Here is a 20694-nt window from a genome sequence, read left to right on the forward strand (position 1 = left end):
CCAGGTTTTGGACTCCATCGTGAATACTAATTCACCGCTTCGTCCTTGAACCAATATTTCGCTTTGTCGTTGTTATCTATTTAGATCATCCAGTGTTTATCGTTAATTACCGCTCTCGTGTGGGTGGTTACGATTATCAAATGAATCACATCAGCCCAAATATAATTTCCATAATAATTTTTCCCACCATGTTGAATTGTGTGCAACAAAATCGGGCAGGCACAATAACAGTGTGGCGCGGCAGGATTCGCGACATTCGAAATTTATTTTCGAATGTTGCGAATACCAGCGGACAGATGACGCCATCGGCGCTCTCCACTCAGTTTAGACCTCGCCACAAGAGTGGAGAGCAGAGTACCATGAAGGGACGGTATGTTAGAATGTCATTTTAAAAAAAATAATTGCTGGACCTCAACTTCGACTGACAACGACCTGGAGAAAGAAAAGGAATCGACATCTGCACTCCGTTTACATTTTGAGCTATATAAAAAAATTTTATGAGTTGTGTTAGTATGAAATTAATTTTGTTTTTTAAATAAAATTAAGTTTAACAGTATATAATTCAATAAATACTAAAACAGTCTCAACTTAAAATTACCACAATTGCCAGAACTCAGCGATGCCAATTAAAACTTCTTCAATATAATGAAGACTCGTTTATCAGTTTACGTATAAGACCAGAAAATCGCATACAAATTCAGTGGGAGGAACTTTTTGCAGTCGTTTCGAATAATATCAGAATTGTATCCTTTTTCCAGGCTTTCATTCCAAACAACATTTGACTGGCAAATGTTTGTGAAAAGTTGCCAATTAAAATCGCGAATTTTCCGATTTGTTGGTTGTGCTAATTTTAGCTGTGCTTCCCAGAAAATTGAAGTGCAAGGAAGCGTGATGGATTTATGCAATTTGTTTCGCTGTGGGAAACTTTTTTTATTTACACCTGAGCTACTAAAACGCGTAGTACCAGGAAACTATGATGAATATGAGTCCATGAAAGATGAACCTGAAATGGGAACAGGAGGCGGGGGTCGTAGTTTCGGAATCGCTTCAGGGGACCTTCTGCTTTTTTCGGGATTAAAAGTCTTCTTTACATATTTACGCGAAAACATGTGTGTGTACTTTTATTTTCCGCACGTATATACTTCTTGTTGAAAACATTTATTATAAACATTTACCTTTTGTATAATGTTGTGTGTTTGTTAACATGTTTTCTGTGTTTCGCAAATGTTATCACCCCATTCACCCTCACAGCCACACCCCCATGCATTCTAGCATTACAATAAATGTAAAAATACAAACATTGATACAAAATTCACTACATATGTATACGCAATTTGTTTAACATTGTTTTTTCATTAGTGAAAAGTTCCCGGGACCTAGGTACAAACATATATAAATCTACGGGAGCTGCTGCTGTTGCCGCTCCTTGTCATAACTACTCCTAACAAATTCGCCAAGTTTCAAAAAACATGTCCCTTGTTGCGAGATTTTATGGCTAATATATCTTGCGACGAATACGTCGAGTGGCATCTTGTACTCGATTGGGTCCTTCATGCAGTGGGTGTACTGCGAGTAGATTTCAATGTTGAGCTCGTTGTGGACACTGGTATTGGAATGTCTGATAATGTCCTCGACAGATGAGTCTAGTGTGTTCCTCGCTAGGATCAGATCCTTCAGCATGTGCAGGTCCGTGTCCCGGAAATATTTGATGTGATACTGACGGTCAGCTACGAATTTACCAAGAAGGAATCCTGAAAGTAGAAGGTGAATAGACATGAGTTAGATTACATTGCTGAAGGTCATTTGACAGGTGAAAATAGAGGATTTTAACAGCAAGGATGCCATTCTCGAATAAATATGTTTATTAAGCCTTGAATGTCAATAACCATTAACTATCCCATGGTATTAACATAGTATGCTGGTCCCAAGCCCCGGTAAAGGAGGAGGGTTTCAGGCAACGTACTCTGTATTCTCCTCAGTAAAACAAAAATAAAATGCTGAGATCAAGGAAAGACATAAAGAAAATATAGTTGGAGTTATTTCACTATGCTAAATCCTACCTGATCTGTCTTGGTGACAGGTCCTGCGACAGGCCGACAAAGAAAATGCATACAATGTCGTTACAAACATGCTGATCGGATTGAGTCACAAGCCTCGGAGAAATGCTAGGGCGTCCACCTTAGTCGACGCGGCAGGACAGGCCCCGGTCCTGTCGAAAAATGTGCAAGGGTTCTTGACACATGAACGCATCAGGACGTAAGCAAGTTAGTCCGCACACAACGAACAAAACAAATGCGTGTCTGCACGCTAAATGTTGGTAACCTAACTGGAAGGACCGAGGAACTCGCAAGAGCCCTTCGGAAAAGATGCATTGACATCTGCGCTCTGCAAGAAACCCGATGGTCTGGGGCCAAAAGCTGCGACATTGAACGCGAACGCGGTAAAAATGGCTACAAACTTCTCTATTTTGGTAACCCACACACTCAATATGGTGTTGGCATTGCCATCTCAGAGGGTTTCCGTGATGCCATTAAAGAAGTCGAACGATTTGATGATCGGCTGATGAAGCTCACCATTATACCAGCTGATCGCACTATTCACTTCTTCACCGCGTATGCACCACAGACAGGCCGACCTGATGCCGAGAAAGATGCCTTCTGGCAACTTCTCGATGAAAAGACTTGTCACGTGCCTGCTGACGATTACATAATTATTGCCGGTGATCTTAATGGTCATGTGGGTGAAAAGGCAGACGGTAACAGGTGCCAAGGGGGAAAGGGGGTTGGAGCGCGCAATGAGGGTGGCGAGGGTATAATCGATTTTGCGGACACCCATGCCCCCCCCCCCCCCCCCCCCCCCCACCCATGCCCATACATGGTTCATCAAACGATTGCCTCATCTTCCTATATTTTATAATAGGAACAGTAAAACGCAAATCGACTATATTCTCATAAGACGCCAACATTTTACCACTGTCACTGATTGCAAAGCCGTTCCCTATGAGATCATCGCACCTCAACATCGGCCGTTGATTGCCGTCCTGCGAATTAAACCATCGATAAAACAGCGTGAGGAATGCACTGGCCTGCGACGCATTAAATGGTGATGATTCGATGAGAAGAAAAAAGAAACGATCTCACTCACACGATTACCGACCATTACGAATGTGGAAGAATCGTGGAACTAAATGAAAGACACGATCCACAAAGCGGTCTCTGCAACCCTCGGGGTCACCAAGCCGGGTAAGCGGTACATCAACCGAGATACTTGGCTTTGGAATGATGATGTTGAAATGAAGGTCTGTGAAAAGAAACGCCTTTACCACAAATTTCGCGACGATAAAACGCCTGCTAATTGGCAAATTTATAAGAATGCCAACCGGGAAGCAAAGAAAGCAATCGCTGTCACCCGAGCGAACCATTACAAAAATCTTTACGATAAACTGGACGCATGGGATGGCGAGAGAGATCTGTATCGACTTGCTAAAAGCCGTAACGAACATACACAGGATATCGAAAATTTCTGTTGCATTAATGACAAGAACGGTACTTTGCTTACCAGCCGTCGAGCCGCAACGGACAGATGGCGACGATACGTCGAGTAGATTTCAGCTGAAGAATTTGCTCATCTTCCACTTCCATAATCATTGCCGACATGTGGAGCAGTTCCACCTGTCAGCGTGGTTGGTTTGGTGCTCAGAGGTGGCGGTGAGGAAGATGGGGCGGCAACCCTATCGGCCAAACCAAAACCAAGTGGTCGAGGAGAACCTCCATAGTGGTGGCACCGGGAGACGCTGTAATTACTTTGGTTTGCCGGCCGTGATTCAGTAGGCGAATGCTCCAAAGACCTAATTAGGGCGATCAGACCCGAGTCTGCACGGGGACTCATCTGAAGTGGCAAATTGGTCACGAAACCTTACCAGGGGTATACTGGTACCATGGGAACCGGGAAAGCCACTGGACTCACATACTTCGGGTGAACTCCTGTTGTATGTGAGGACAGCTCGGTTATTTGCGGTTGGCCCCCCTAGTGGGAGTTTCATGGTGGTTGTCTTTGTGCTCAAGCGAGAAGAGACCTTCGGGCCTCGACGTGGTGTTGCGTATCAACACGGGTGCCGTACTCCATAGTTCGGTAGAAATTTAGGTAATTCTTGAATCCATCAGCATGAATGCTAAGCCATGCACTTGGTATAGACTGGTACCGTTGTTGCTTGTCTCAGCGGGGCTCTGATTGTGGTCACAAAATCAATCCGTGTCTGAAGAGGACCGTAGGATTAAGTCTCCACGACAGGTACCTACGTTAAACACCATGGGCTTAACTGTCAGCGTAACTGAAGTCGAGGAAGCAATAAAACGAATGAAATCGGGAAAAGCCACACGACCTGACGACATCGCATCTGAGCTCTGGAAAGCGAAGAGCTGGGATCCAACACTGTGGATCAGCGAATTCTTTAATCGGGTTATTCAGGAAGGAAGAATACCATCTGCCTGGTAAGAATGTACCACTGTTCCAATATGGAAAAGGAAAGGTAGTTCAGCAGAATGTTCAAATTACCGTCCAATCCAGTTAGTTTCCCATACCATGAAAATTTTTGAACGCATGCTTGACAACCGTATTCGCGAAATCGTTGAAATAACCATGAATCAAGCCAAATTTGTCAAAAACTGCGGAACTACTGACGCTATACACGCTGTGCGGTTACTCATGGAGAAACACCGTGAAAAGCATCGCCCTCTTTACATTGCATTTCTGGGTTTAGAGAAAGCGTTTCGTCGTGTGCCACCCGAACTCATCTGATCTGCTTTACGATAACACTTAATGCCAGAAGAACTCGGGCGTTAGGTTCAATTGCTCTACCACGACCTGAAAAGTAAAGTTCGAAGTATGGCGGGTGTATCAAAACCGCTTCGTGTCTCTGTTGGTGTTCATCAAGGAAGCGCCTTCTCACCACTCCTCTTTGTTCTTGTTATGGACACCATCACACGGGATATCCAACGTCCAGCGCCCTACACACTGCTTCATGCAGATGATGTTTTCCTAGCATCCAGCGTTCCACAACTGGTGTTCTTTGTGATCAACGGATCAACGAACGTCTCAAATCTAAAATTTACCGCAATGTCATCCATCCTGTCGCCCTCTATGGTTTTGAGCGTTGACCGACTAGAAAAGACAATGAACGGCGTCTTGCGGTAATGGAGACGAAGATGTTGCGTTGGACTAGTGGCGTGACCCGTTTTGATCACATCCGAAATGAGGATATCCGCGATCGCTATGGGGTTGCACCCATCGTGGAAAAATCGCGAGAGAGGCGCCTTCGATGGTATGGTCACGCAATTCGTGCTAACGAGAATTCACTTGGCAAGATTGGTCTAAACATCGAAGTCGATGGTAAACGACCAAAAGGCAGGCCGAAACAACGCAAACTTTGAGATTGCACCCAGGCCTGGCATTCGATAGAGCCAAATGGCGAAACCGATCACGACAAGCCCACCCCCCTTATGAACGGGACAAAGGCTGAAGAAGAAGAATGTGAATAACAAGAAGAATTACCACAACAATTTCCAGTTATTAAGAGTCCCTTGAAGGAACTTTAAAACACACTTCATTATAATTGCGATCAGTAAAGAAATCAAAAGTACATGGCAACAAACGATTTAATTATGTCAAAGTTTAGGTTTTTTTTCGGGAGTAGAATAGGTACATGCGTTTACGCACAGAGTGTTGGACTCTCGCAATAGTACGTTGTCGGACTACGAACTAATCCTGTCATCAGTAAACTAGCTTGGAACACATTATTCCGTACTAGCCCTCTTGCTCTCCCGGCTTTGGAAGCCTTCAAGTCAGGGAAGGGAACTTCATCGACGGGAGGGGACGCGAGGAAGGGAGTTTTTAGTTCAGGGAACCGCTTGCCATCCGGTGTCTCCGCCGGTCGAGATCAGTCTTCTTCACAATAAGAACAGATTGGAAATAATGCGCAAAACGATTCCGCCAGCGCCCCACAGCATCTCTCTGACAATATTGTAAAGCTGCTGACGAATGCCATCCCACCTTTCATAAGAGAAAAAAGTGTGTTCAGCGTCGTCCGCCATTTTATTGCAGAACACACAACTACGGGATCGTACCTTCTCAATCTGGTGCAACCAAGATTAAAAATGGAGGTTTTGGTTTGGAAATAATCTCACCATGCTTTTGGTTTAACTACGGATCTAAATTGTCGATGTGTCGCGCAGTCCATCTATCCCTTGACTCATTTTGCCGAGAGAGTTGCCATTCAGTTAGGGTGCGTTGACGTTCTTCACGGTCAACCACCTCTCTTAAGTTTTCACCCTTGCGTCTGTTGATAGCTTTACGTTCCTTTGCTAGGAGTGCAACGGGGATCACTCTCCCGATCACCATCACGATCGATTCTGAAACAGACACTACTCGCAAAATTTCCCGTCTCTGCACTTGAGCAAGACGCTTACAATGCACTTGTCAAGGGCTCCTCCGCATCGTAGAGCAGAATGTTCCCATAAGAAAACGTCTCCTAGTCGATATAGAGACCACAACATTTGCCATTGGCCGACTCAAGGCCGAGACTTCAGCTGTAGCCTTGTCCGCTGCTGCTTTGACTTGCTCGAAGAGGCTCATCTTCGAGTCGAGCAATAAACCAGGTATTTAACTGTTGTTTTTGAATATATAGTCAACTCACCGATGGATATGGGACGCAGGGTCAGGATTCTCTTTCTGGTCAAGATGCCTACTTCGGTTTTTTCCACCACAAGGCTGAAACCATAAGCAGTCATCCGTCCCTTTACCTGCCGCATCAATCTGACGCGACTCTTCTGGGATGTCCTGTCTTAGCAGATTATCGTAGGAAGCATTCCAAAGGATCTCTGTATTATTCCCGACGTGATCTTCATCCTCCTTTGGCTCGCTGGCGTCTAGAGCAGGGAGCGGTTTTTCAGCTAAACCCTCAATTTCCGGAAGAGATAGCTTGGCATAAGAGGAATGAGTTTTCTAATGTGCTTAGCATACCTAACCAACTTCCAGAATTGAAGGCATTTCTGCCATCAAGCGTTAAGAGGATCACTATCCGTCGAGATCGGCGGCTCTGTGCTCGGCTTGATGAAACGCGACCACGACCTCCGTAACAGCATCTGCTAAATTAGTCTAACAGAGAATCAAATGTACAAACATACATATAGCTAAGTTAAATTACTTTAACAAGGATTTGAATATACATATAGTACATCTTACAGTTTTTACATCAAGTTCAAGGTAAGGTACTCCTGACGAGCTTTTCGAGCAGCTTCCCGGCCGAGTCAAACATAGACAGCGGTCAGTAAGCAGACGGCAGCTCCGGGTCTCCCTTTCCCCAGCTGATCAGTGTAAGTCTCGCTACCTTCCAGCGTCAAAAAAAAAATGCCTTCCTTCAAGCAAGCGTTGAACGCCCCGAGCAGCAAATCTGGCCATTGGCGGAACACCAGTTTGCAAACTTTTTTCGGGATACTATCAGAACTTCGCACAATTTTGTCTTCCATAGTGAGAACGGCTTCTTCGAGCTCTCTTATTGTGAAAAGGGGGCCATCCTCGACGCTTTCCGCGCTATTAACATCAACCCGTACGGGATGCCGGCTTTCTGCAGAGCCGTGATTTTCCCGGTGATAAGGTAATACCCAAGTCCCCATGGGTTTTCTTCACCTCATTGATAAGGTTCTGCCAGCCACGAGATTTGCTTTTATTTATCGTACTGCGGAATCGCCTTTTTGCTGATCTATACTGTGCTTTTATGGCGCATGCCTAATCGCTGGCGTGTAAAAGTTGTGCTAAACGACGGAGCTTATGAGATTACTTCCATAGGTTGGCAATTTCTGCCGTTCGCCAGTATATAGAAGGGTTGTTATGGCTGGGGCCCCTCTGGGGTATTTTTTTTTTTTTTTGGGGTAAGGTAGGTGAATGCATTTACGCACACAGTGTTGGACTCCCGATTCGGTACGTCGTCGGACTACCAACTAAACACCTCCCCATCGTCAGAGAACTAGCCTGGAACCGTTTGTCACATTACTTCGGGCTAGCCCCCGAACTCTCCCGCTTTGCGGAGCCTTCAAATCAGGGAATTCCTTTCACCAACGGGAGGGGAGAGGAGGAAGGGAACTGTCAGTTCAAGGAACCCCCTGCCATCCGGCTCCTCCACCGGTCGAGTTCTATCTTCTTAACAACGAAAAGGGCCCGAACGTAATGGGCAACACGGTTCCAGCTATCAGCAGTCCTCAGCATCTCTTCCACAATGTTGTCTGGAGAGAGATCCCCTGTGTTTAAATAGAGCTGCTGACGAACCCCATCCCACCTTCCACAAGAAAAAAAAGTGTGGTGGGCATCGTCCGCAACTCCATTGCAAAATACACAATCCGGAGAGCGCGCCTTTCCAATCTTGTGCAGGTAAGGCCCACTTAAAAATTGTGTAAGGAAATAGTCAGTCTCACCATGCTTCCGATTCAGCCACGCACCTAAGTTGCCGATGAGCCGCGCAGTCCATCTGCCTCTAGTTGCATTTTGCCAAGAGAGCTGCCACTCGTCTAGAGTGTGTTGCCTTTCTTCGCGAGCAACCACCTCCCTTGGCTCATCTCCCTTGCGCTTGTATAAGGCCCGACGTTCCCTAGCAAGAAGGGCAACGGGGATAACTCCCGCGATCACCATCACGGCCGGTTCAGAGACTGTGCGGTACGCAGACGCCACCCGTAAAACTCCCCGTCTCTGTATTTGCGCGAGGCGTCTACGATATACCTCCTTGTTAAGAGCGTCAGCCCATACCTCTGCGCCGTAGAGCAGGGCAGACTGCGTTGAGCTCATCAGGAAACGTCGCCTACTAGACGTAGGACCCCCAATGTTTGCCATTAGCCTACTTAACGCCGAAACTTCAGCCGCAGCCTTGTTCGCTGCTGCTTGGATTTGCTCAGAAAAGCTCATCTTTGAGTCAAGAGTCAACCCGAGGTACTTTACCGCTGATTTTGACTCGATTATCAACTCGCCGAACGATATGGGACGCAGGGTCGGATTCTCTTCTTAGTCAGGATGACTACTTCGGTTTTTTCCAGTGCCAGGTTGAAACCATGAGTAGTCATCCATCCGCTTACCCGTCGAATCAATATGCCGAGTCTGCTTTGCACCTGTTCGACAGTGCGTCCAGCAACAAGCGCTGCGAGATCATCTGCGTAGCCGACCAGGCGTCAACTATTCGAACGCGACGTACAGATGGTCACTTGTCGAGAAGTGTTCCAGGACTTGCCAACTGTCAATCAATGGTGCCAGATATTCCGACGCGAAAGTGGTGCCAGTGATGCTTCCCTCGAAGCCTGGGCACCGAAACGTTGGCGTTGATCCCGTGTTTAAAACTGCAAGCCCGGTTCTCGCCGCCGTTTCCAGAATCCCTTTTCCACTGGAGTCTGGCTAGGGCTTGCCCTATTCAATGGCCCTAGCAATAATTTCACCGCTTACCAGGATTCGGCCCTCCGCGGTCGAAACGGAGTCCTCCAGAGCATCAAGCCGAACGAGTTTTCTTCATCCCCACTGAAGGGGATGATTCGAAATTTCAGTTCTCTTTGCTCGTAACGCCAATTAATCAAATTCACTCGTACTTTCTTGCCAAACGTACTGTAATTTATCTTCCTATTTGAACTATTGCGAAATATTTGAAATAAATTGACATTTGTAGATGTTTTTATGAACTCCCATAGAGCGTGTGCTTATGCGGCTCATATCAGACATTTCCAAAGAGCTGAAAACACATGAGAAGATATTCAAAATGTCCGTTTCCTTCCACACAGTCATAATTTATTCCACCTTTTGTTACTGAATGAAATTGTGTTTACTTTGTTGTAGATTGCGAAAACACAAATTCTTTATCATTGCTTATAAATAGCAAATATTGGAACTCTTACACACATTTAAATACGAAAGCTCGATGTTTTCATTTCCCTGCGGAAAGATGGTTCGGCTACTCTTGCCAAATATTTTCTACAAATTCTGCTCATCCATTTCAGGTTTTTCTTAAGCGTTCCGAGTTTTTCTAATAAACAAAATGAAGGTTTACGTAAACTCCTTTCGGTATGAAATGTATTGACACGTTTTGACGTCAGCGCATATGTATCAGGCCGACTTTTACGAGGTACACAGAACTTGATATGATGGAGATATCGATTGCTTCCTCCACGGAGGTAAATTGCAGGAAGTTATTATGTCAGCCTAAATTCAAGTAAGTGAAAAATACGCTGCATATGTCCGGCGCTTTCCGGTTTACTGAGAAAACGGAGCAACGTGACGTTTGGAAAAATGCTTCCGATTTTCCGCTCCGTATGTTTTGAACGAGATGTTAAACATCAAAATGACTTCTGGGCATTATTCTCTTGGACAACCCACCTCCCCCATATGTGAGGGTCTACTATGCAGTTATTGAAAATTGTTAACTTTAAATGGCTTCGTTATCCCTGGTACTCTGTTTTTATCAACCAATCAATCAAGCTTATTATTTCTTACTCTTTCAGGTTTCAGGACCGTGGAGAGAAAATCTGGGCCTATGCCATTTTTTATTCAACATTGCGAAAAAAACGGTCCCGGGGTGAAAATGATACGGTAAATATTATCCCTGGGCCCATATTACCCATTTTTTTATTAAGGGCCTCTGATAAAAGTCCGAGCTCGAGGGGAATCCCCTCTTTCCACCCCTTTCTCGTCAGGCCTGCATGGTTTTGTTAGAATCTATGAGCACTGAGTAAAGACAATTTGCACATTTGAGTGTATTCACTTTGGGCTTTTTTTGGTTCTTTGGTTGCATTATCTGGGCATTGACTTTTCACTAAATTTAGTTTTATATTCACTTTTCTCTTTGTTTTTGTAGTTTCGAGTTATTTATTTGCTTCTCCGTTTTATTTACTTTCTTTTGATTGAGGTGATTTTAGCGGGAGGAGGGTAGATAATTATGCAGGCCCCTTATGATTTCCTTCCAGCCCCCGAGTAAATTATGGGTCAGAGGGGATTAAATCTTTTTCCCCTCGGCAAACCTTCCGCAAAACTCCGACATGCTATTAACACAGGGTTTGAGGTAAAGAACTTTGTACTATCTTAAGTAAAAAAATAAAAGAATGCTGTGATCAGGGAAAGAGATAAATAAAGTATAGTTAGAGTTACTCCACTATGCTAAATCCTACCTGATCTCTCTTGGTGACGGGTCCCGCGACAGGTAGACTAAGAAAATGCATCCAATGTCGTTAAAAAGAAGATGATCGGATCGAGTAACAAGTTCTGGAAAAATGCTAGGGCGTCCACTTTAGTCGACGCGGCAGGGCAGGCCCCGGCCCTGTCGAGAAATGGGCAAATGTTTTTGACGCATGGACGACGTCATGAGGTAAGTAAGTTAGTCCGAGCAATACAAATACGTATCTGCATGCTAGATGTTGGCACCCTAACTGGAAAGACCAAGGAACTTGTAAGAGCTCTTCGGTAAAGGCGCATTATAATCTGCTCTCTGTAAGACACCCAATGGTCTGGTGTCAAAAGCTGGCTATAAACTTTTCTATTTTGGTAGCCCACACACTCAATACGGTATTGGCATTGCCATCTCAGAGGGTTTCCGTGATGCCATTAAAGAAGTCGAACGATTTGATGATCGGCTAATGAAGCTCACCATTATATCAGCTGATCGCACTATTCAATTCTTAACCGCATACGCACCTAATAGGTCGACCTGCTCCCGAGAAAGATGCCTTCCGGTAACTTCTCGATGAAAAGACTTGCATCATGCCTGCTGATGTCTATATCATCATTGCCAGTGACCGTAATGGTCATATGGGGAAAAAGGTAGACGGTAACAAGTTCCATGGGGAAAGGGGTTTGGAGCGCGCAATGAGGGTGGCGAACGTATAATCGATTTTGCGGCTACTCATGACCTTGCACTTATAAATACATGGTTCATCAAACGATTGTCTAATCTTCCTACATTTTATAGTGGGAACGCCGACATTTTACGACCGTCACTGATTTTGCAATCGTTCGCTATGAGACCATCGCATATCAACATCGGCCGTTGTTTGTCGTCTTATGAATCAAGCCACCTATAAAACAGTGTGAGGAATGCACTGGCCTGCCGCGGATTAAATGAGAAGAAAGAAGAGATAAACTCATTTACGGGATTACCGACCGGAGTCGAGAAGAATCGTCGAATCAAAGTAAAAACACGATCCACAAAGTGACCCCTGCAACACTCGGAGTTACCAAGCCAGGCAAGCGGTATATCAACCGAGATACTTGGCTTTGGAATGATGATGTTGAAATGAAGGTCCGTGAAAAGAAACGCCTCTACCATAAGTTTCTCGACAATAAAACGCTAACCAAATTTATAAGAATGCCAACTGCGAAGCAAAGAAAGCGATCGCTGTCACCCGAACCACCCATTACAAAAATCTTTACGATAAACTGGACACTTGGGATGGCGAGAGAGGTCTGTATCGACTTGCCAACCAAAACGAACGCACACAGGAAACGTGCGCTCCCTGCACAGAGATGGAGCCAAAAAATGAAACCTGCTGTTATCGGCTTTCAAAACATAAGTTAACGGCTATGCACTCTGCGCTTGGAGATACAAATTTAGAAATATAAGCCCCATTAACGTTCACGCCCCTACAGAGGAGACTGCAGAGTCGGAGAAGGATACCTTCTACGAAGCAGCAGAACGAACCCCCGAAGACTGTCCCAAATATAATATCAAAATCATACTTTGGGATTTTAACATCGAAGTAGGGACGGAGCCCGTATTCAAGCGATACGTTGGATCCCATTAGTTTACATCAAAACACAAATGATAACGGACTGCGGAATTTTCAATTAACAGTGTCACACGGAATGATTGTTGGAAGTACCTGGTTTGTTCGGAAAGCGGTCGACAAAAAAAACGTAGGCCTCTCCAGACGGGACACTTTCAACCAAATTAAGCGCGTGCTGATGGAACATGCCAGAACATATAGGGGACCCAATATAGACTTGGATCACTATCTCGTTGGTATGGTGCTCTAAAGTCGAATAACAAAACCATCCAGAATCCTTTCTGACAATCAGGTGAGAGCTAACACTGAAGCCATAGACAACACCTATAAGGGGGAAATGGATGCGCAATAACCGGAGTCAATAGAGATCCTCGAGATGAAATACCAACCAAACCAAAAACAAAGAATGCGGGCACGCGCAGAAACTTATCACGAACTGCGGCGAGCGGAGTAGCGACTTCACTGACGAAAAAAGGAAGCCTGGGAGAACCATCAGGTTTGTGAACTACAAAAATACAAGAAGCAACCACACCAGGCCCGAAGGCGGAAGTTTTACCAATAAGTCAGCATGATGAAGCCTTATACACCTCGGTGCTCATCTTGCCGAGACAAAGAGGGAAATCTGATTTCCCACAGAATGGGTATATTGGTTGGTTCATCAACTTGTACTGAAGGTGTGGGACAGCGAATCAATGCCTGACGACTGGCAAAGAGGCATTATTTGTCTCATACATAAAAAGGGAGAAATCATACAGTGCAGTAATTATAGAGGTTTCACGTTGCTGAGTACCTATAAGATATGCTCCGCTATCGTGCTAGGCTGGATAGCGCCATACGCTCAGAATATCATTGGCCTATACCCAAGAGGCTTCACTCCTGGCAAATTAGCAATAGATCAGATTTTCTCGCTGCGGCAAAGGATGGAGAAACTGTTTGAATATGGACATCAGTTGTACCATCTTTTCATCGACTTTAAAGGCGACGAAATTGATAAGACTGATTAGGCTGACCCTGACCAATGTGCGAGGCCAGATAAAAGCAGCAGGATCACTCTCAAGACCATTCCACATCAACAACGGTCTACGACAAGGGGATGCCCTAGTATGCGTCCTTTTTAATCTCGCCCTCGAGAAATTAGTGCGTGATGATGAGGTAAATGCGAGGAGTACGATCATCTTTAAGTCCACCCAACTAGTGGCCTGTGTTGACGATGTCGACATCATGGGAAGAACAACCCGAGAAGTACAAACTGCCTTCATCCAGATCGAGCAGGCGGCGATCGGCGCGAGATCTTAGGCTACACATCAATGAAGGTATAACAAAGTATATGGTGGCATCGTCAGGACCGAAAACCAATCAACCAACAACATCAAATCGCATTGGTCAAACGGCAAGAATAAAGATAGGAGAATACAACTTTGAGACCGTTGATAACTTCTCCCATGTAGGGTCGAAAATCACAACCGATAACAGCTACGATGATGAAATCCGCGCAGGTTGCCGGCAGCCAGGTTATAAAAACTGTTCCGCTCGAAAATCTCACCATAAGGTCAAAGCTTTTACTATACAAGACAATGATCTTGCCAGCCCTCATGTATTACTCGGAGACTTGGGTTCTTAGCAAGAAAAATTTCGAACTCTTGGCCGCGTTCGAGAGAAGAATCCTCCGAAAAATTTTTGGCCCCGTTTCCGCAGCCTACATAACGATGAAATCTATGAGCGATACCATGACCGTCAAGTTGTGGATGAAATCCAGCTCAATAGGTAACGGTGGGCGGGTCACTTAATCCGTATGGATGAGGATGATCTTCACTTAATCCGTATGGATGAGGATGAGCCCGGAAAGTTTATAAGGGCAATATCTATGGTAGAAAAAGAAGACGAGGCAGACTCTGTCTGAGATAGAGCGATGGTGTAGATCAGAACGCCAGACAGCTGTTAGGGATATCGAATTGGTGGACCTCGGCGCAAAACTGGAGTGTCTAGAGTTCCTTATTAAGGCAGGCCTAGACCGGATATCGGCTGTTGCGGATGCTTGTTTATCTGCCTGTCTTGCTGTGCGTCACATCTATTTTTCTCAGAAACGATATCCGTATTATCCTATGAAATTCGGTGGTAAGGTTGGAAGTGTGAATTCTCATGCATGCAGGGAATGACACCCTTGCGGGGGTTTCCGGGGGGGGGGGCTTCATAGATGTACAAGGAGAAGGTACTTTTTCTTTGCATATTGCCATGCTGGATATCGAGGCTTTGATTAATACTTTCTGAAACCGATCTTAGTGACATGAGTAGCAGAGCGGGAGAGTATGCTACTTGGAATGCCTTGAGAGACTGAATACACTCGGCTCGTCCAACAAGGTCTGGATACTTTGGGTTCCAGGCCATGCTGGGTTGGAAGGCAACGAGGTAGCGGACGAACCATCCAAGAAGGGAGCAGGGGCGCCTTTACACGGGCCAGAACCCTCCTATGGAATCGGAAACGGTTTCATGGCTATGAATCTAAGAAATGAAGAGGAACGATTGAGGGAACTATACTGGGCGGGCCTACCAGGGATGGAGCAGTCCATGGTGCATATTCCCTTAACAGAATACTAATAATAATGCTACTTGGAAACTAGTCACCCATTTTCCCAAATTGAAGTGAGTCGTCGGGCATGCTCAATGAATATACTCTACAAGTTGTGTAGAAATGGAACCATTGTGGCTCTAAATAATCTGCCACAAAACATCCCTGTTTTAGCGCTGTGCTATTCATTATTATCAACTGCCCAACAATCGGTATCTGGTGTAGGCGTGAAGTAATAAGGAACTCCTTACATCCCGGCTTCACGCCGAGGTCCACCAATTCGATATCCATAAAGCTTGTCTGACGTCCTGGTCTACGCCATCGCTCCATCGCTCTTTTTGTGCTATTGTACTTCGAAAAGGTTGCAGGAATTAAGCGTGAATCTGGTGTTGGGACTAATGTTTACGGTAATCGCAAGGTCCGCCCTTTTTATCTGGGAGCCTATTTCGGACAGGATAGTGATTGCTGATTCCGGTCCAGGATGAAAATGTTATAATAGTATAAAAATAGCGAAAAATCGATAGAGGAGCAATCGATAAATCTGAAAACCCCACGGCAACCGTGTGATATCAATCATCAATTTTTCGTGCGATCTAATTTGTAAAATATCTTTTGGGCATCCTGAGTGTACCCGCCATAATTCAGTTTTCTCAATTTTCCTTCCTAGAAATAACGGATTGGTAAAAAGTAGCTATTGCTCCATTGAAATTTACCGCGTCATATATTTTAATTGAAAGAAACTAGAAAAACATAAAACCCGAAATATTCATTTTCAAAAATGAAATATTTAGTAGTCACCGCGTCTAGACAGATTTATCTACTTAGTGGTTGGCGAAGGGGGTTCGATTTCGGCCAGAATTTTACGCCAGATTCGTTCAACTGCAGACCAATGATTTCAACCCAAATTACACATATGACACAGGAAAATTTATTAGATATTTCGACTTGTCTATCATAAACGAATGAATCAGATCATGGCGAGAAAATTACACGGAAAACCAATTTCCACGTTGAACTTTCATGATTCCTAAATATTATGATCAAATAAAATTAGCACACATATGTACGTGGAAATACATAGAATATAGGAATAAGTATGTAATCCAGAAAAAACGGCTTCACCCCCATCTACGAGATCAAGAAATTTTCCACATGTCTTCTGTCCGTCGTTTAGACTCTCTTATTTTAAATAAACACAATTTCATTATTCTTGCATTCCTAAAATAGTTTGCTGGGTCTTTTTTCTCTCCAACATTCATCTTAGGTCGTTTTCGCTATCGAAAGTACGAAAGATATTTCTTAAGTTTCATTTCTTAACCTTTTAGTCGATCACTATTCTCAAAAGTTGGACTAATTCTTAGAGAAAATAGAAAACTTCACCGTTTGAAAGGAAAAAAAATCGTTGTCCAAACTTTCTCCCCCCGAGATGTGGGAGGGAGTTGTTGAAAATGGTTTGGGATATAAATAGAGAAAGTTTTAGCTAATTTTAAATCAAAGTTTTTATGATTCCGCGAATTAGAATAAGAGAGATTTCCGGTATTAGCTGCGCTGGCCAGCACCTTTCAGGAAATTTATGAGGATTCAAGTGTCTATGCAGCATCCAAATCCAAACATTTATACTATTTGTATCTTTTCACTGCAAAATGGTCCTGGATATTTATTTATGAATTTGTGGCAGCTTTTGGGGTTCTCCCATAGTTCCTGAGATAAATGAAAATTTCATCTTCTCCCCAAACGCGCCGTAAAGTTGTGTGTTTCGAAGGATAAATAAACATCTTTGGAATCGACTACTGCTCCCATGTAGCTGCTGGGCCCGACACCCAAAGCGGGCAACGAAATAATGGAAATTTTAAATAACTTAAAATCAACATTCGGAAATCTTGCCAACGAACATTAACATTAACAATAGAACTCATCTGATCTCGTTGCAGTGAGCAATCCAAGGTTACATCTACATGTATATAGGATGGTTACCCCCAAGGTTAAGGAATAATAATAACACGCACGAGTCCTTGATCCATGAACATTTTTGAGGCTTTCGTGACAATGAAACATATTTTTGTAAAGAGAAATTCTCAATGAATATTTCATGCTTGCCGAATATTGGGTGTGTGCATGAATTTTAACCGTTTTTTGAGAAAGGAAGAAAATACACGCTCGTTTTCATAAGGACTATAGTCAATCTTATAACAACCGAGCAGTTTCCATGCTGTCAACGATTTCCATTTCCTTGACAGAATACCTGTATCCCATTTATATCTCAGGGTCCTAAATTGAGCGTAAAACAATCTTTTCTTTGTGTGGCTTGTGGGATTTTCACCTACGAAAACTGTCCCCTGATTGCTTCTTGTTGAACTGCTGCAAAGCACTGAACCCTGATGCGGATTCAGCTCTAATAATATTTTAGTCTTGATACGACTTGATGATTCTCAAAGTTAAATTTTCCAACTTTCAATAAATCGTTTAGCTTGACTGCAAATTCATTGTCACCGCAACTCTTTAAACTTCAATTATTTTTTACATTTCATTTCCAAGCCTACTCCGCCACGGAGAACATCGGTGGTGGTATCTGACAGTCGAATTAACAACATTCGAAATCAATTTCGAATGCTGTTAACCCTATTGCGCCACAATATTGTCAAGGAAAGTAGCGTTGCGTTGAAGAAGTCCCTAACTTTCCTTTCGTTCCCTTATTTCCTTTCCTTTCTTACAATTGATTTTTTTACAAACAAATTCAGAATTTTCGATTGTGCAAAAACAATAATCATTTACTAACTGTCAATATATTAATTAATTAAAGTTAATTTTGATCGGATTGGTCTGTAGCTGGCTGTAGACTCACTAGTCCGGTTAATACGCCGGTTGTCATCCGGTTACCGACAGGTAGGCGGGCTGCTCAGGTGGTTGAGTTTGGAGTTGCTCGGTCGTGGTGAGTCTGCTGTGTTGCGCTACTTCGGTTTGGATCTCGAGTGAATCTCCGCTAAATGGCTCCAAATTCCGACGCCTCGACATTACTCCACCCTTTAGGGACGCAGATCGAATCTCACGTGCCATGCCTGAGACCTCAGCGGCGGGGAAAAAGGTTTTAGCCTTGACACGGGGACGTTCTTAGGCCTGCCGTCGACGTCAAGCCTAAACAAGTGCATTCCACTGTTAAACACGTCATATGGTGGTTTCAGTCGCTTCCAGTAAGCATCCGCGGTAACCAAGATGTGTGTGCAGACGTCCTTTGCGGCGTTAGCCTTCCTAGAAGAATGAAGGGATGGCGGGGGTAATTTTAATTTGGTTACGGCGTCGCCGAGCAAGCGCAAAAACCCAGTGGTGGAAAAGGCTGACCTAGTATAGAACACCAGTTCGCTAGGGAGTCCCAAATTCTCCCCGTATCGCGGCCTTCAGCGTCCTAAGCCAGCATCCCATTGGATTGCGGGCGGTACATAGTGGTCCTAGGAGTTTGCCTAACACCGAGAACTGGGTAGACTCAAACTGCCGTCTCTGGTCAGTAATGACTTCGGCAACAAAGAGAAAATTGCCTCAAGCCACCGCGTGAACCTATCGATGGTTGTGAGGCAATACTTGAAGCCATGCGAGTCTCGCAAGGGGTCAATGATGTTGATGTGGATCGTGTGAAAATGCTTGGTCCGTTACCCTCGATGACGAAGCTGTGTCCGCGTCATTTACGAGGGCTGGATCTGCCGTTTCGGTATGCCACCGCGATAGGCGTTTGAATCACGTCTTTTTCGTTCGCTGAAACGATTGGCAGTCACGAATCAGCGGCCGAGCTCCAGCTTGAGTAGGAAACAGAGCAACACTTTGGATGTCGCCCACGGGTTGATATCACCAATGTGTCCTTCTTCTCGCTTGATCAACGAACAGCAGCACACACACGGCGATCTACATAGACCACTCCTCAATACACGTAAGGCTTTTGGTAAAAATAAGCGAAATACATTGTAGGCATAAAAGTAACAAGCCGGGAAGCTGGACGCTTCAGGTATAAAAGGTTTTGTGTATTTTTTATATAAAGACATTTGAGTATGCACCCTTTAGCATGTAGTACGTAATATGTGCATATATTATGTGAAAATATCCACTTTCGTGAGTGGTCAAAGGGTAGTATAGGTCCCAGGACGAAACGTGGATTGGTACCCACGATGGAGCATAAAACCTGGGAAACGCCTGCTGAATTAACAGCTCTACTACCAAACCCTATCTCCACCTCCACGTGGTCATCGCAATCTTTCTTCATTAAAAACTGCAGACGGAGAAGAATGAAGGCAAGTTTTCTGCCCTAAAAATGGGACAAAATGTACCAACTGGTTGTCCAGGTTGAGGTTTGGGTAGGACTGACAACCCTACACGGAAAACCAAAGTTACGAAGCCACGGAAGGAGGCTCGGACAGGATGGATTTTACAACGACGAACCCGGCAACGACAACGGAATAACGATTTGCGCATTTTCTCATGGAACGTGCGCTCCCCGTACAGACTGAATGCTGCTGAGCAGCTAGCCGATATCTTGTCCCAATATAAGGCTGATGTAACAGCGTTGCAAGAGATGCGCTGGACAGGGACCGGTTTCCTGGAGAAGAGCCGCTATACCATATATTATAGTGGCCATCCAGTAAACCATGTGCTCGGAGTAGCTTTTTTAGTCAGCCAAAAAATGAAACCTGCTGTTATCGGCTCTGAAAATATAAGCGAACGGCTATGCACTCTACGTTTGCAAGGCAAATTTAGAAATATAAGAATTATTAAAGTTCACGATCCTACAAAGGAGACTGCAGAGTCGGAGAAAGATACCTTCTACAAGGCAGTTAATTGGACTCTCGAAGCCTGTTCCGAGTATGATATCAAAATCATACTTGGAGATTTCAACAGTCAAGTAGGGATGGAGCACGCACTGAGGCGATACATCGGGTCCCATAGCTTACATAGGGACACCAATGATAACGGACGGATAGCAGTATCGCCCGAAATGGTTGTTGGAAATATCTGATTTGCGCGGAAAGCGGTCCACAATCAAACGTGGGCCTCTCCAGGCGGGACCACTTTCAGCCAAATTGACCATGCGTTGATCGAACGCCGCCACCTCTCAGCCTTGATGAATGTCAGAACATATTGGGGGGCCGATATAGATTCGGATCAATATCTGGTTGGCATGGTGCTCCGAGCTCAAATAACAACACCACCCAGAATCCCCTCTGACAATCAGGTGAGAATTAACACTGAAACAGTCCACAGCACAGCCCTCCCAAACACCTATAGGGGGAAGTGGATGCCGCAAAAACCACCTGAAGAGCGTTATCATAAATACGGCCACAAACATAGTTG

The 20694-nt window shown here is 44.5% G+C and overlaps 1 protein-coding gene across 1 annotated transcript in view; it reads right to left on the minus strand.

Moving 5' to 3' along the window:
* Positions 1–1086: 1086 nt before the first annotated feature.
* LOC119660252 overlaps positions 1087–20694 on the minus strand; it is a 36337-nt gene continuing 16729 nt past the window's right edge. The window contains exon 3 of the mRNA XM_038068707.1: positions 1087–1751. Within this exon, the coding sequence (XP_037924635.1) occupies positions 1399–1751 (353 nt within the window). The 3' untranslated portion in view covers positions 1087–1398. The remainder of the gene's footprint in view (positions 1752–20694) is intronic.

The sequence above is a fragment of the Hermetia illucens genome, chromosome 6 (genome assembly GCF_905115235.1).
Source record: "Hermetia illucens chromosome 6, iHerIll2.2.curated.20191125, whole genome shotgun sequence".
In the NCBI taxonomy this organism is placed as follows: Eukaryota; Metazoa; Arthropoda; class Insecta; order Diptera; family Stratiomyidae; genus Hermetia; species Hermetia illucens.